General features: G+C 37.4%; 2 protein-coding genes across 4 annotated transcripts in view; both read right to left on the bottom strand.

Moving 5' to 3' along the window:
* LOC100701335 (protein tyrosine phosphatase receptor type H) overlaps window positions 1-15,468 on the bottom strand; it is a 574,626-nt gene that overhangs the window by 444,254 nt on the left and 114,904 nt on the right. The window lies entirely within an intron of this gene.
* Window positions 672-14,892, bottom strand: mmp25b (matrix metallopeptidase 25b). 2 transcript variants are annotated; one of them, XM_003438480.3, is made up of 11 exons: window positions 14,773-14,892; window positions 14,551-14,642; window positions 12,954-13,086; window positions 10,557-10,701; window positions 6,377-6,681; window positions 6,050-6,229; window positions 4,670-4,754; window positions 4,042-4,124; window positions 3,760-3,912; window positions 2,792-3,085; window positions 672-1,897 (listed from the first exon to the last, which is right to left on the bottom strand). In XM_003438480.3, exons 2-11 carry the CDS (start codon window positions 14,632-14,634, stop codon window positions 1,632-1,634), a joined length of 1,728 nt encoding a protein of 575 aa, XP_003438528.1. In that variant the 5' UTR covers window positions 14,635-14,642; window positions 14,773-14,892; the 3' UTR covers window positions 672-1,631. The 2 variants fall into 2 exon arrangements, with proteins under 2 accessions (XP_003438528.1, XP_025765361.1); XM_025909576.1 differs by lacking the exons at window positions 14,551-14,642; window positions 14,773-14,892 and adding an exon at window positions 13,250-13,376.

Below are 15,468 nucleotides of genomic sequence, written 5' to 3'. Positions count from 1 at the left end.
TTTAATTGTCTTTTTATAAAGACTTGAAAGTTTCTGGAAATTTTGAAATGATACATAGCTGGCTGGAGTGCTTCATAGGTGCATTTGTTACACTTAACTAGGCCAAGCTGTCTGAGCTTTTGAGAGCTGTCTATTCTAGTTCACAAAATGTGCTTCAACAATGTACTTTAGAACAATAGTTCCTGGTTTTATTCCCAGATGGTTTAAAACCTGTAGACCTGCCAATTATTTGTACACACTGACTTTAACCTTACATGACCCATGCCATTAATAACAAAGCAGAGCAAACAGACCTGTTTAAACTCAAACCGCCTTAAAGGATTTGGCTGTCTTTTGAACCACATGTGTAATGGTTAACTAGCTGTACTATCAATGAAAGGTCAGGGTTGCAGTTAATTTGATTTTAACTAAGTGAAACATATTTTTATGACATATTTTTTAAAAACAACTTTCAGGAGAAATTTCTCATATGCATTGTTTGCTTATTGCAAAGAGGAAGGTAAAACACTGAGGACAATGGTCCATCAGACCACAAGACAGGCATCCTTATCACTTTGCACTTCCTTTTGTAACATTGGTATTTGATGTTTTTGAGATAAATAGGTCACCAAAAACAGGGAGAGGTAGATAAAGCTATCACTGATCTGTAACTGAATTTACAAACAGAACTGTCACTGGAGAATGACAAGTATTTAATCAGTAAAAATGATACATCTTGAATCTGAACCAGATAAGACAACAGAGGTAACATGCCTTCACACTTGCAGCAAGGGCAGTGACGTCAAAGAAATATGTGTTAAAAGCAAAAGACAAAGCTACAAACCAAAACCAAAAGTAAATAAATCCAACATTAGGACATTTTTATATTTGCTGATCACTTATAAATGGTTACATTTAAGATTTTTTTCACATAGATTTTACAAAATGTATATTGTCGCTTTACAGTAAGTCTATCTGACTTAAGCTGTGAAAACCACTGAAAGATTTGGTATGCTTCATCTGCAAAGTTAAGCATCTCAGCTTAACACAGCCCAGCCTTAAGAATACTCAAGTAATCAAATTTTAACATAAAATATTTTAAAGTTCTACAGTGGCAGCTATTAACATCAATGTAAAATAACCAAAACATTGTCTATACATTTGTAAAAACGACACAAATATAAAAAAACAAAATCTTTAATTTACCAAAATCCAGATCTGCTTGTATACTTTATATGTTGATATTTAACTAAAGGCACGAAGATCTAATTATAAATAGATATATTTAAAGATGAAAATGACTTTTGTTGTTAAGTATGTTTGATTTACCTTTTTATCATCCAAGCACAAGGCGGTTACATAAGACCTTGTTATGTATGAAAGTAGCCTGTGTGCTGACTCGTGGTGTTAAATGTCATTTCTTTCTTCTACAGGCTCTGTGTAATTCAATACAAAAATGTAGCAATTTGTTTCAGATGAAAAAATGTATTTATAGAAACCCAGGGGGTTTAAGAGAGGCTTTTCATGCCACCGGGACTCAATTTGAAACTACGGTGTAGGTATTAGGTTTCCGCCAGTCAGATGACATAAAGTCGTCCTATTAATAACCCTCCAGTGGAATAAAGGAAGAAGTAAACATCGACTCAAGAAAATTACAAATTCATGTTTCTTATAATCTCATTGATTAGCAGCAAAATAAAAATCAAGAGGAGAGAGCTGCTTCTCAGCGGTGAACGTGATCCCAAGAAGTTGCAGGTGCATTTTTTCGGGAATCGAGGATTTGTTGGAGTGGAAGTTGAAGGAGGAGCTGGACATCTAAGCCAGTCTACAGCAATGGATTTTGGTGTGACATCATCTTGGTTCAAGACTCCTTTTGTGAGCATCCAGTAGGAATTATCCTTGAAGAAATAGGTATTTCCTAAAAAAAAAATGAACACGAAAAGCAATGCAGCTGTTATTTTGTTTCATCAAATTATGAACAAGCCAACCCATACAAAGTGGATGCTGATTAAAAGGGAGTGGAAGAAAGCGGCAACATTGTAGTACTTTGTAGTTTTTGTAACTACAAAGTAGTTATGTGGTTAGCTCCTGCACTTAATGATGTTATGGGGCTCAGAAAATGTACTTCTAAATCCCGTAATTTCGAAAGCTCTCATAGCCTGAAGCCAAAGTTTTCAATAGCTTTATTAAAACTACTAAAGTTGCTGTGCTAAATAAATACAAAAATTTAAAAATAGCTCTTTCTAGGTCATGTCAGAGGCATCCACTAATTTTCAACAAATCACCCACATGTTAAATTAGTCATATTTGGATTGTTATTCTCATATAAAATATGCTTTGATGTGTTACTCCTACTTTTCACATGAAGTAATGCAATGGGATATGACATGGCATTTTTTGTGCAGGAATCTGTCCTTTATTCATTTATTTACTTGAGTCATGTTGCATCTCAGTGTAAAATGTTATTTAGAACGTCTTATCTTAATCAGCGCTCTTCTACTCCTTTCTGTGCGTCATTCCCTTGAGCGTTTTGGGTGTGCCAGCTGACAAAAGCTATCTCCCAAAATAACTTCTCTATCATTGTTGTGTATTTATCTAGAGCAAAGGTGGACAATTCATTCATTCATTCATTCATCAAGGGCCACGTGAGAAATTGGAGGACTGTACCAATAAGCTGTACCAGCTCAACATTTTATCTCTTATTGGTGCCCAGTTTCTCATGTGGCCCCTTGGGAAAATGAATTGCGCAACTCTGATCTCAAGTTTGTAATAAAAGATCATCACATATATCTGCATTTGAACAAAATCTTACCTTCTCCCCAGCTAATGATGCCATCGATAGGGGCAGGCATTCCTTCCCATAGGGTGTTTTCCCGTGGATATCCTTGCTCTGGTTGCATGGTCCTCTGTCCATTCTCAATGTTTTCGTTAAACCTCCAAAACTCCCCTCCGCTGAACAGGTATGTTTTGCCGTTATGAGCCCAGATGAAAGCAGCGTCCACCCTGTTCACTCTCTCACCTGACTTCTTCTTCATGCCCCAGTCAGAGAGAGGCCGAGGGTAACCGGCCATAGCCACTGTGTCCTTGAAGACCCAGTACTGAGATCCTGGACATGGCGAAAGCAAAACATAGAATATTTTAATAGAAAATCACTTAATGTGAGTCGAAACGATATCCTGGTGAATTCTTCGGTTTATCAGCAGGAGACCAGCTGGAAAGTACAGATAATACAGATAGGCAATGACCCAAAAGATACAGCAGGGGGGTTTAATGTAAAGAAGTGAAAATATTTGTCTGGGGCAGATCTGTTCAGGAGATTGTCTTCAGCTGCATTTCACTTAGCGAGGACAAAAAAGAAGGCAGGAAAGACCAAATAAAAACAGCAGAAGACAGCAGCTTTAAAGGCCTGGAAAATAAAGACGGGACAAACTGGACCATATTGGCTGAGTATTTTATTTATTATTATATTAATTTGTAAATATTAAAAATAAATCCTCATTGTTTTAACACCCTTTTTTGCTCTGCCTCTTAAATAAAAACTTACAATCTGCACTCCAGTTGCATCTCAATTGTTTTGTTTTCACATCTATTGTGGCAGCGTGACCTAAATGACGTATATGAAAATATTTATATATGATTTAACATTTCACCCCCCACTCAAAAAAACCACCATGTTTAAAATAGAACAGACATGAGAAGTCACCCACTTCTGCCCCGTCTCTGAACAGCCAAAATTAGATCGCCTGAGGCCATACATAACCACAAGATTTCGCTTCTCACCGATGAAGAAGATGATGCGGCTGTCGCTCTTCCTCTCATACACAGCATCGATCTTGTTTGTTCCTTCTGGAAGGCCGATCCAGAAGTTTTTGATCTGAGCCGGATTTAAGGACACCAAAGACCCGTCTCGCTGGGTTCTCCAGAACTGTGCACCTTTTTGAAGAGAAGACACAAAAGAAACAACACGGATAAATAAAATAAAAATATATTTTTTTGACAAATGTGGAAAATTAATTGAGGTATATTTTTTATTCTGTGCAGCACAGATCCATTTTTTCATACCTTTAAAGAAGAAGACCTCTCCCCTAATGTTTCCTATAGCATCAAAGCCTCCCTGACACCGCTCTTGGAATGATGGATCAGAACTAGGAGAGAAAATTTAATCAAAATCAAGTTAAACTCTGCTTTTACTGCATTTGTTTGATAAATACACTAGAGGGTGCAGTGGGGCCAAGAATGCCACAATGAGAGTCTTTAAGTTATCACTTAAATTAAATAGACTACTACCTTACGACTGACTATATTCACAGTGATTTTTACCCCAAGCCTCATTCATCCAGGAACACACACATTCATACAAGTACTTCTTTCTATACCTAAGTACAATGTCTAACATTTGTCAACACACGCTCAGACACCAATGGAGCCGTCAGGTTTTAGTATTTTTCCCTTAACGTTGACATGCAAACTGCAGCAGCAGGGTATCAAACTATCAGCCTTTTGATTGATAGGGGCCACAGCCACAGCCTTCCCTAATTAGTCATTCTTCTTTTTTTTACATGACTTTGTCTGAATGCATTAATAGTATATTCATAGTTTGTAAAGTCAAATGATATGTGATGATTATCTGGATTAAGGTGCAATCCAGATAATCACCCCAACCCCCAATCCCTCCCATGGTTCAACTCACTGCTGTGTTGGCCTTGGTGGAGGTGGACTGGGCAGGCGTGGGAAGTCGGGATCATCACCACCTGGTCGGTCAGCATCTTTCACACCTGCAACAGAAGAGTGACAGAATACACTGTGGAAGAGGAAGCGAAAGCTGACGGCAGTATAAGAAAAACTCAGCAAGCAACCCACATTCTTCTCAGCGTGCAGAGGTGTTTGTCACACAGGATGGAAGGCTTTTTCTTTTTTAAGACATGAGGAAGATATACAGTCACATCACTGCATGAATGCAGTATTGCACACAAAACCAGATTAAAACACTGTTATTGTATTACTGTATTATTTTTATCTTTTGTAGACGTTTTACGTTTTATAGCGTATTAAGCTATAACAGAAATATATCAGTAATGAATATCTGAGAACAACTATGTAAGAGTTTTATAAAACCAACGTGTAAAGTGCAATTATATAAACTATAAATAAATAGCAGAGACAGCTTATATTTGCAGGACCACATGTCCTCCATGTACACTTGCCCAAATCAAGAGTGATCATTAGGGCTGTCCCATATATCATCTGTGATAAGCCCAGTATAATTTTTTATGTGATATAAAAATATCATATTTAGTTCATTTCAATTTTATTTATTTAGCACCAAATCATAAAGCACTCATCTCAAGGTGCTTTACTATAAGGCAAGGAGGCTATAACAATAGAGAGAAAACCCCAACAATCAGATGACCGCCGATGAGAAATCACTTGGCGACAAAAGGGAAGGGAAAACTCTTTTTTAACAGGAACAAGGCTCAGAGAGGGACAGCCATCTCCCATGACCGATATTGGCATGCCGTGCCTTTAAGGGGGAGCGAGAACTCTGCAAAATATGCAAGTAAACTGTTTCCGCTGAAAGTGGAAACAGTTTTCACGGTGTGCTGCTTAGAGCACTGGCTAGCTGCGCTTGCTAGTAGGTAATCAGTGACTGTTGCTCATTAAAAAAGAGGGATTGAAGACAATGTTCATTAACCTACATAATGTAGGTTGCTGAATGTTAGCATCAATATAAAATGATTTATTATTTTTTTTCAATATCATCATTAATATTGTTATCACAAACTATGTTGAAATATCATGGAATATGTGATACATTTTTGATGCTATATTGCTGACCTCTAGTGGTCATGTTAAATGGATGGTTGACATAACTTACGTAAAAAATATCAAGTAATATAATTCACAAATTCACAATCAGCTTGAAAGGGCAAACGGATATGAAGAAAGATTTACTGCTACAATAGTGGTATGATATGGCAATATGAGTGTAATACTCCACCACCTCTGAACTATTTTTACATCATCAAGTGCCAGATACTGATTTGATGAGTGTACGACTAGTCAGACTGACCGTAAAGCTGCTGGATGGCGAGCCTGTCATCCATGGCCAGTTTAAAGTGGGCAATGTCTTCCACGGGACCCTGGTAGTACGGCCTCATGATGGATGGATCAGAGGAGGAATGAGAAAGGCCCAGTGCGTGGCCAAACTCGTGCACTGCAACTGTGAACAAGTCCGTGCTTCTGCTATCACCTGAGGAAGTGTGAAGGAAAAGTGTCACAGTTTCACAAGAAAACAAAAAACCGCCAGAAATTAGATAGTGGACATTTTGGGTTAGTGAATGATGAGTTTTTTTGTGTTCTTCATATAATTTTAAATTTTGTATATTCTTTTATATACCTGCGTAGCTCCAGATCTCATCGTCATCAAAGTGTGTATCACCAGATATGTCAAGTGTTCCTGGGAAAAAGGCATGGGCCAGAGTGCCACCTTGCCCATCAAAAGGGTACCCATCCTCGTGAAACATGCTGTCAAAAGACACTCTGATGTCCCCTTTAGCTGTGGCCCCATTGCTGTCTCTCCTCAGCTGACGGAAATTCAAGGGGGCCACGTCACTCCAGGCTTTGAAAGCACGAGTCAGGAGGTCTTCCACTACATTGTTAGCCAAGCCAGGGGAGGTGGAGGGATTTGGGTAGCTGTGGATACTGGAGACAGAAAACTTAAATGCTGTGACTTATGTATTTTTCACATTCCTCTTTTTTTTAATCACACGTGATGTTTTAATACATACAGCATAATAAAATTTTATTAAAATTCAGCCTTGCAGAAGGCTTATGTTATCTAAAAGTGGAGCCTTCCCTTTTTCTCAATTTTTTTCTCCTTCATTCCAAGTTACAGGTCAAATTTAACAAAACAAATATTTAAACATCAAATTCCAATGTGTCACCTTGATGCCACATCCTGGTTTGCAAAGTCCTCAAATATGGCTGAGGTAGACTTATTAAGATACAACATTTCAAGTCATAGGTGGATCAGATTGTACGGAAGAGGATTAGGGTCACCGGAAAAAAAAAGTGGGCACATCTTTTTTTTCTTTCCTCAGAATTCTGGAAAAGAAGAAGAACAGACGTGCTCTTTTTTTTTCTGGTGGCCCTGATCTTCTATCTTCTTCTGTATGATTGAGAAACCAAGCAACACTGCATTTATAGGCTGCAATATAGGCTTGTGGTTCTCATATTTGTGCAACAACACAAGAACACAAGTTATCATAGTGGAAAGCTTTAGAAGAACTTCAACTTTTAACCTGCCATTGGTAACAGGTTCTCCTTTTTTTCAGCATGTGGGTAACACCCCCCCCCCCCCCCCCCACCCCCCCAAAAAATAAAATAAAAAAAATAGCATCATGTGGTAAGCCACATAATGTATCTAGGCCAAATGTGGTTATGAGAAAAACTCTCTGAATCATTTTTTTTTCGCAGTCCCTCCCAGGTGTAATCTGAAAAAGCTAGCTACAGCAGCTAGCTTTCTCCTCACCAATCAATATTCCAGAGGGTTTTCACTTAGGCATTGTTGCAGCTATCAGTGTCTTTTGCGTGCAAAAATCAGTCAGCCCTCAAAAACCCAGTCTTTTTGCCAATGAAGTTAAAGAGGGGCTCATGATTGGCCTCTTTCCTCAACTGCATTTCCCCCTTGTTTGCATCAGCTCATTAGGCATCGCAACCAGGAAATATTCTGGAGTAACAAAGAAACGTATCATACGAAGGATTATTAGGACCACGTTAAGAAAAAAAATACATCATCATTTTGAGAATAAAGTCAAAATTTTGAGATTAAAGTCGTAATTCTATTTTGGCAAAAAAAAAAAAGAGGCAAAATTGTATTTCGAGAAAAAAGTCAAAATGTGGAGATTACCTCCGTTGTTTCGAGACAAACTGCTACAGTTGCTACACCCTCTGAGTTAGTGAAATCGTTCTTCAGAATTGGTTTGAGTAACAAGGAAGGAAATTATTTCTCTTTAAGCACATTCACACAGTGTGGTTATAAATATAGGGACGTTCAAAAGATGGTACAGAAAACCGGATCTGGTCAGAGTGATAAACACAAAAATGTGCAAGAGTTGGCCAGATTTGTACGAAATGAAATGGCTGGTAATGGACAGGTGCAAGGACATCCATGATTACACACTCATGCAGTAAAGAGGATGTGTGTTATTTCACAATACAGCTGATTGGTTTGTTTCAGTAAGTTGTCTACACAAGGTATTTTGTGGAAGGTATAGCAGCCATGGTAGTTTGTCTTGAAACACACATTTATCACTTCTCTGCACATTTCGACTTTGTTATTTATTTTTGACTTTAATATTTAAGTTTATTCTCAAAATGGTCAACAATGGATATTTTTTCTTAATGTGACCCTACTACTCTGTTGTAGCATCGTCGTGTATCAGCCCCATGAAAGCTATGGATCTACTCAACCGGCTGCCAGCTGGTTGTATTTACTTTATATTCCTAGAGTACAGGGAGGCTGTCAAGTGCAAATGTAATAATTAAATGTGAATTTTTGTCTCTGTAAAAAGCAAAAGATATGTGATTTTCAAAATTTATCAGAGTTAATTGCCTGACTACATTTAATTGCAGACTGATTCCATCTTATGGCAGGTGTTATGGAGATGATTTATAGTCGGAGAGTTGTTTTGAGTGAGTGAACAAACAACTGTACTATTTCTTCGTTGATTTATAGTACGACATACATCCATACCAGCCCGCAATACCAGAGCTAAAATGATTAACCGAATCTTCAGGCTTGTGTCCTGATTGACATTCGCGGCATCAAAATAGCCACCAGTGTAGTACTGAGTTGCACTTCCTCACCAACAAGAACCATGGACCCATAATGGTATCACAGAGGTCATCTATCTATCTCAAGCATCCATTATTTAATAGCCTTGCTCTCAGCATTCTGTCTAATTACTGCCACTCTTGGGAATTTAGTTAATTTCTTCTTTAACCCTCTGTTGTCTCAAAAATTTCCTCATATCACGCAATTGTTAAGGATCTACACAGCTTCTACTCCATCCCTATTCTCCAAACCAGATTCTCAGGCCCACGGTTAGAGGTCTTCTGGTTATTCCATGTGACATCCTTTAAAAAGCAGCGGAACTTACATCTATTCATACAGGCATTTGGGTAATGTTTCTGGATTTTATGTTCTTTATTTGACTTTCTTGGACCATGTTTTTAATACCACTTTGTGACAAGTTATTGTCATAAAAAGTGCTGTATAAATAAACTTTACTTCACTTACTTTCATTCTCACTTCAGCCTACTCTTTCCATCGGTCAACACCATTACGTTGTCTATCTTTGTACCGACAGCAATCAGATCCCTTCCTTTGTAAAAACTTGCACGGTAAAAAGTTACCTTAGCTGAATTGATTTCTTCCCCCTGCTCCACATTATCTTATCTATCGCAACTCATTTTGCTGTGCACTTCCATACACAAGTGCCTCCATGTTGTAGTGGTTTACAGATTACGTTAACAATCAAAAAAGCCCTGCTGTCTTCCCACACAGAGAAACATATCCCTTTAGGGACTGCGTCAATCTACGAAAAAATCTGCTAAATCAAAACATGCAGAGCTATCCGCTGTAGTGACTCTTCAGACTTTAGTAGACTTCAATACAATCAGTCTTTTTGCAAAGAAAGCAGACTTTAAAGCCACATCCTATCTTTAATCCACACTCCAATGCAAAAGACCAATAAGAAAATGCAAAGATTACTTTTGTTTGGGTACAATCTAATAAAAAGTTAAGTTAAGAAATGAATGATAAAGTACATTTTAAAATGTTATCGTAACATTTGCTTTATACATTTTATACAAGTGGCTCATGATATATTGCAAGTGGTTAATTTCATTACCAACAAACAAACTGAATACATATAATGTGAATTCAGCAATCAACTCAAACAGGCTGTCAGCCACAGCAGGGACTAAGAGATCCAAAAAGCTTGTATGTTCTTGTGTAACTGTTTGCTAAATGAGCTTGTTAGATTTACAGATCTCCGGTTTACTCCACTACTGTACTGGTGTCCAGCTACACTGGCTCCCAGCAGAGTCCCCTTTCCCCTCGAACAGTAGGAGACACACCTATATGGGTTTGAGCTTTACATTTAAAATATTGAAACTTTGTTACAATTTCAGTCTTTATTAAAAACAAACCTTTTTAGACTTGCTCTTGATCTCACTTGTACTTTCTTAATGTTTCCTTTTTTATAGTATATAATAGAAAGGTGCTATATAGTTGTACTTATATATACTCAAACTGAGCACTTTGACCCTGGGTGGAAGACTTGCTCTACCACTTGAGCCACATCCACTCCCTTACATCATTCTGTTAGCACTACATGCTATCAGATAGATTCCTCAATAAAATCCCTCTTTAATCCTGATTTAGTTCCTATATTTGATGTAACATGACTAGCTTGTTGGCCATGACTTATGGGGTAAAAAACATGCGGCAAATATTCCCATGATTCATACACATATGATAAAACCACAATGTATCATCACACGAAACCAACCTCCATGTGAGATCTGTCTTATCCCACTTTAGGCCTGATAGTGCATATCTTTTCCTCCTCCTTCGCCTCCTCAGGATGTCATCTCTTCCCACAATATCAGGAAGAGAGCATCGTGGTTTAGACATTAGTTTGAGCGTTTCCGAGTCTGGAAGAGAAGATGATTAAATATCATGTGTTAAAATTAAAGAAGATGTTGCAAGAACTGCATGGCCTCATGTGACCCCTGTCTGAAATAAAATATACAGTGTTGTGCAAAAGTCTTGAGCCATCACTAATTACATTGCATTTTTCCTGTGAAAGAAGAAGGAATTTGCTGAAATGTGCAAATATACACTACCAGTAAAATGTTTGGACACAACTTCTCGTTTAATGGTTTTTCTTTATATTGATGACTATTTACATTGTATATTCTCACTGAAGGCATCAAAACTATGAATGAACACATTTGGAATTATGTAGTAAACCAAAAAATGTGAAATAATTAAAAACATGTTTTATAGTTTAGATTCTTCAACATAGCCACCCTTTGATTTAATTACTGCTTTGCACACTCTTGCTATTCTCTTGATGAGCTTCATGAGGTTGTCAGCTGAAATGGATTTCCAACACTCTTGAAGGAGTTCCCAGAGATGCTGAGCACTTGTTGGCTCTTTTGCCGTCTGTGGTCAATCTCATCCCAAACAATCGCAACTGAGTTTAGGTCAGGTGACTGTGGAGTACAGGCCATCTGGCGCAGCACTCCATCACTCTCCTTCTTGGTCAAATAGCCCTTACACAGCTGGAGGTGTGTTTTTTTCTACTGGTCTAATCTCTAAACCTTGTGTTTCTTGCCTGAACAAATCTTGTTGCTTTCCTTACTCTGGGTTTCTCAGCAGCTATTTGACCATAAAGGCGTGATTCACACAGTCTCCTCTGAACAGTTGATGTAGAGATGTGTCTGCTACTGGAACTCTGTGTGGCATTTATCTGGGCTTGAATCTGAGGTGCTGTGAGCCAGTTTCATCGTAGCGCTCGATGGTTTTTGCCCCTGGGAACACGTTCAGAGTCTTAGAAATTTTCCAGACTGACTGACCCTCAGTTCTTAAAGTAATGATGGACTGTCGTTTCTCTTTACTTAGCTGATTGGTTCTTGTCATAATATGAATTAACAGTTGTAAAAATAGGGCTGTCAGCTGTGTACCAACCTGACTTCTGCACAACACAACTGATCGCCCCAACCCCATTAAGAAGGCAAGAATTTCCACAAATGACAAGTCACACCTGTGAAGTGAAAACCATTTCAGGTGACTACATCATGAAGCTCACTGAGGGAAGGCCAAGGGTTTGCAGCGCTGTCAACAAAGCAAAGTGTGGCTACTTTCTGGAATCTAAAACAGGAGACATACTTTATCAATTTTTTCCTTGCTACATAGTTTCACATATCTTGCTTTGTATATTTGATGTCTTCAGTATGTATCTACAATGTAGAAAGTAGTAAAAATAAAGAAAAGCCATTAAATGAGAAGGCATGTCCAAAGTTTTGACTGGTAATGTATATGGAAATACAATGTCATCAACATAGCCCAAACTCTTTTTTTAGGGAAGTTTTCTTGTCATTTGCAGTTGTTATTTCTTGATATGTCAAGCTTTCAGCTAATAGCTTTTTGGGAATAACCTTGGTGCAAAAAACTACCTAATGCCTGTAAATGTCAACGACAATGTGTTTTTGCAACAACCTGCAGGTAATAAAGTGTATAAAAAGGGTTCAGACTGATTCATTTGTTGGATTTGGTGCCTTTTTTCTTCTTGATGCATGGGAGCAGCTAAAATGTTTGCTTTCCTTAACATTTATGAACCGCTTTATGAACAGGTGGTTGGATGAAGGACTCCTGGCAGCTTTTTCCCAGTGAAAGTTTTTGATGTCAATTAAAAATTGACATGGTAAATTCAGGTGTTTTGTAATCCACATGAATTCACCATCTATCTCACTTACACTTCGGCCTCTATGTCTACACACAAGTGAGGAAGAACAGACTCAAGCTCCACTTTAAAGCACTTATATGGCAACAACTGAGCATGAATTAAACAAAGTATCGAAGCAAAAAATTTGCATTTCTGATATTTTATAATCAAGTTATTCGAGATACTCAATGAATCATTGCAGATGTAGATAAGTGGCTTAACAAACATGAGTGAAAAGCCAAGAAAAACACTGAACTATCCTTAGAAAGTTTGGAGAACTATTGCTCAAGACCACTTAAAAAATTAATTGATTAAAAAAGTTATAAAACACACCTTAGAAGCTCCTTAGAAGCAAATTGTAAAGAAATGAGGGGTAACTCGAGAGCTTTGCACAAAGAATTGTGTATAAATACAGTAATAAATTCTCCTAACAGATGTGAGTTAAGAATAACTTACCAAGCTTCCCAGTTTCCCGGAGCCCTCCGAATCTCTGCATGATACGAACAGCTTCTTCAATCCCTTCTTTCGTCAGCAACTGACTTGTATATGGGTCAGGACGAGGAAGGTACCCATACCTACCGAGCCAGTCCTGGACACAAAACAAGAAGAAATTGGTTGATTTCCCAAACTTGATTACTAATGAGGCCAGAAAATGTAAATACATTGAGGATGTATTTACATTTTCTGGCCTCATTAGTCAGTCATATCTAGCAAGTGTCTACTTTGATGTCATAGGAGTATTTGATACATACTGTATGCTGCTCCACTTATGACAACAGATCAATCTGAACAAGCGCAGCCCTTTTTTTTATTAATATTTCATGATCCTCTCCATGTTAAGCAAGTTGATTGATAGCATAAATGCTGTAGAGCCACAACACACACACAAGCACACAAAATACAGACTTTACACACATACACTGAAACAATGAAATCTCTTTCTTGAACGTGATTTTGAAACCTGCGGTAATCTTACATGTCCTCCACCCTGCAAGCTGCAGTTTGACAGGAAAAAGGTGGTGGCTTACTCCATCAACTGTCCTCTTTGATCTCTGCCTTCAAACTCCCTTACACACACACACACACACACACACACATATAAATATATATATATGTACATATATATATATACATATATATATGTACATACATATATATATATATATATATATATATATATACATATATATATATATATATAAATACATACATACATACATATATATATATATATATATATAAAATACATACATACATACATATATATACATACATATATATATATATATGTATGTATATATATATATATGTATATATATATATACACACATATATATATATATATATATATATATATATATATATATACATATATATATATATATACATACATAAATACATACATACATACATACATATATATACATACATATATATATATATACACACATATATATATATATCTATATATATATATATATCTTTATATATATATATATATATATATAAAGAGCTATATATATAGGCTCTTTTTTCAATCAAAGAAGTAAAACATTTTTCTTTCTTATAACTGGAACTGGAAGTGGGAAGCTTATCGTGCTTGCACGTCGCATTTCATGTGAAGTGTGTAACGTGTAACGTAATGTCTATTCTATTTATACAACGTGTGGTTTTTCTGATGAAGGACTAATCTCTCAGAATGGTCAAAAGAAAGTCCCCAAAGCGTTTGTTATATATATCCTTATAAACCTCAAGGGTCTCATATTAAATACTTCTACCCCCCCCCCCCCCCCAACACCCCCCCTTTCCGTGGGTAGTTTAATTTTAATCTGAAATGAAAAACACGTGGAAATACAATTTCCGATAAAATACACATTAAATGTCAGATTAAAATTATATGTATATGATATGTAGGATCATATACAAAAGTAGTAACACATACCCTACGCTTTCCCCCCCACTTTCAGATACACCAAAGGAATCCACACAGCTGCCGATAAACGTTTACAACTCATAGAGGAGTTTTTGTGTGTCGTGAATATTTTGTACTCACCACGGCTCTGCTGTATTGGTCAGGCTCTGCTGATGTGCTTCCCGTAAAGGTCCATATCATTAACAGCAGAAGGCAAAACTCCATCCCAGTCACTGCAAGAAAAGAGGAGGAAAAGTGCTCCACATCATTAACAGGATGTTTAATATTTGGAGGATTCTTGTTTATAATTCCGCAGCTTTCTCTAAATCAGCACATATTCAGAGGAACAGAGACGATGCTCACCGCTTGTTCTTCTTCAGCTGCTTCAGTCTCTTGGGACTAGGCTTGGTGGATCGATCAGCGAAACTGTTGAGGCGTTCCAGTTACCTCGGAAATGAGAGTTGAGGGCTTTTAATAGTGAAGTCGTATTAGCAAGGAAAAACAGGATTTGATTTTCTCTGGCAAGGTAGAGAGATTCAATACTACAAATACGTGTTTTTGGATCACTGGAAATATTCCTTGTTTTTTGATGCTTTGTTTTTTACATCACTAGCAATAGTTATTTTTTAAACTAAAAACCAGCTGCAGTATATCCAGGAATAGAGCCTGGACAATGATCTGCTTATGGCTATTTAACGAGTCATAAGTATAAATCAGTCGCAGTACATATTAAAAGTTTAATTTGACGTGTTCAATTTGAAGTTGGAAGTTAGAAGTTTCAGATTCCCAGTTGGAATCTCAAACGCCTCATGAAGCCCTATTTGGAGCTGCCTCACAGTCGAAGATGGCTAAGTGTTCAAAAACAGTGGTAAAACTTAAGCACTCTGGAGCTGTGTGGGGATGATGGACCCCACATGGCCCCCAGTTAGGTGTGCCCAATCAGGGCCAACAGTAGTTTTAGGGTCCCTAAATGGGTTTTCTATTACCCACAGAGAACCATATGGTAACCATATGGGGGGGGGGATGAGTGGTTTTCAGTTGAAAAGCCTATTTTGGATT

Source organism: Oreochromis niloticus, linkage group LG8 (assembly GCF_001858045.2).
Source record: "Oreochromis niloticus isolate F11D_XX linkage group LG8, O_niloticus_UMD_NMBU, whole genome shotgun sequence".
Taxonomy (NCBI): Eukaryota; Metazoa; Chordata; class Actinopteri; order Cichliformes; family Cichlidae; genus Oreochromis; species Oreochromis niloticus.
The sequence above is the reverse complement of the archived record's forward strand: the minus strand, read 5'-3'. Positions and strand labels throughout refer to the sequence as shown.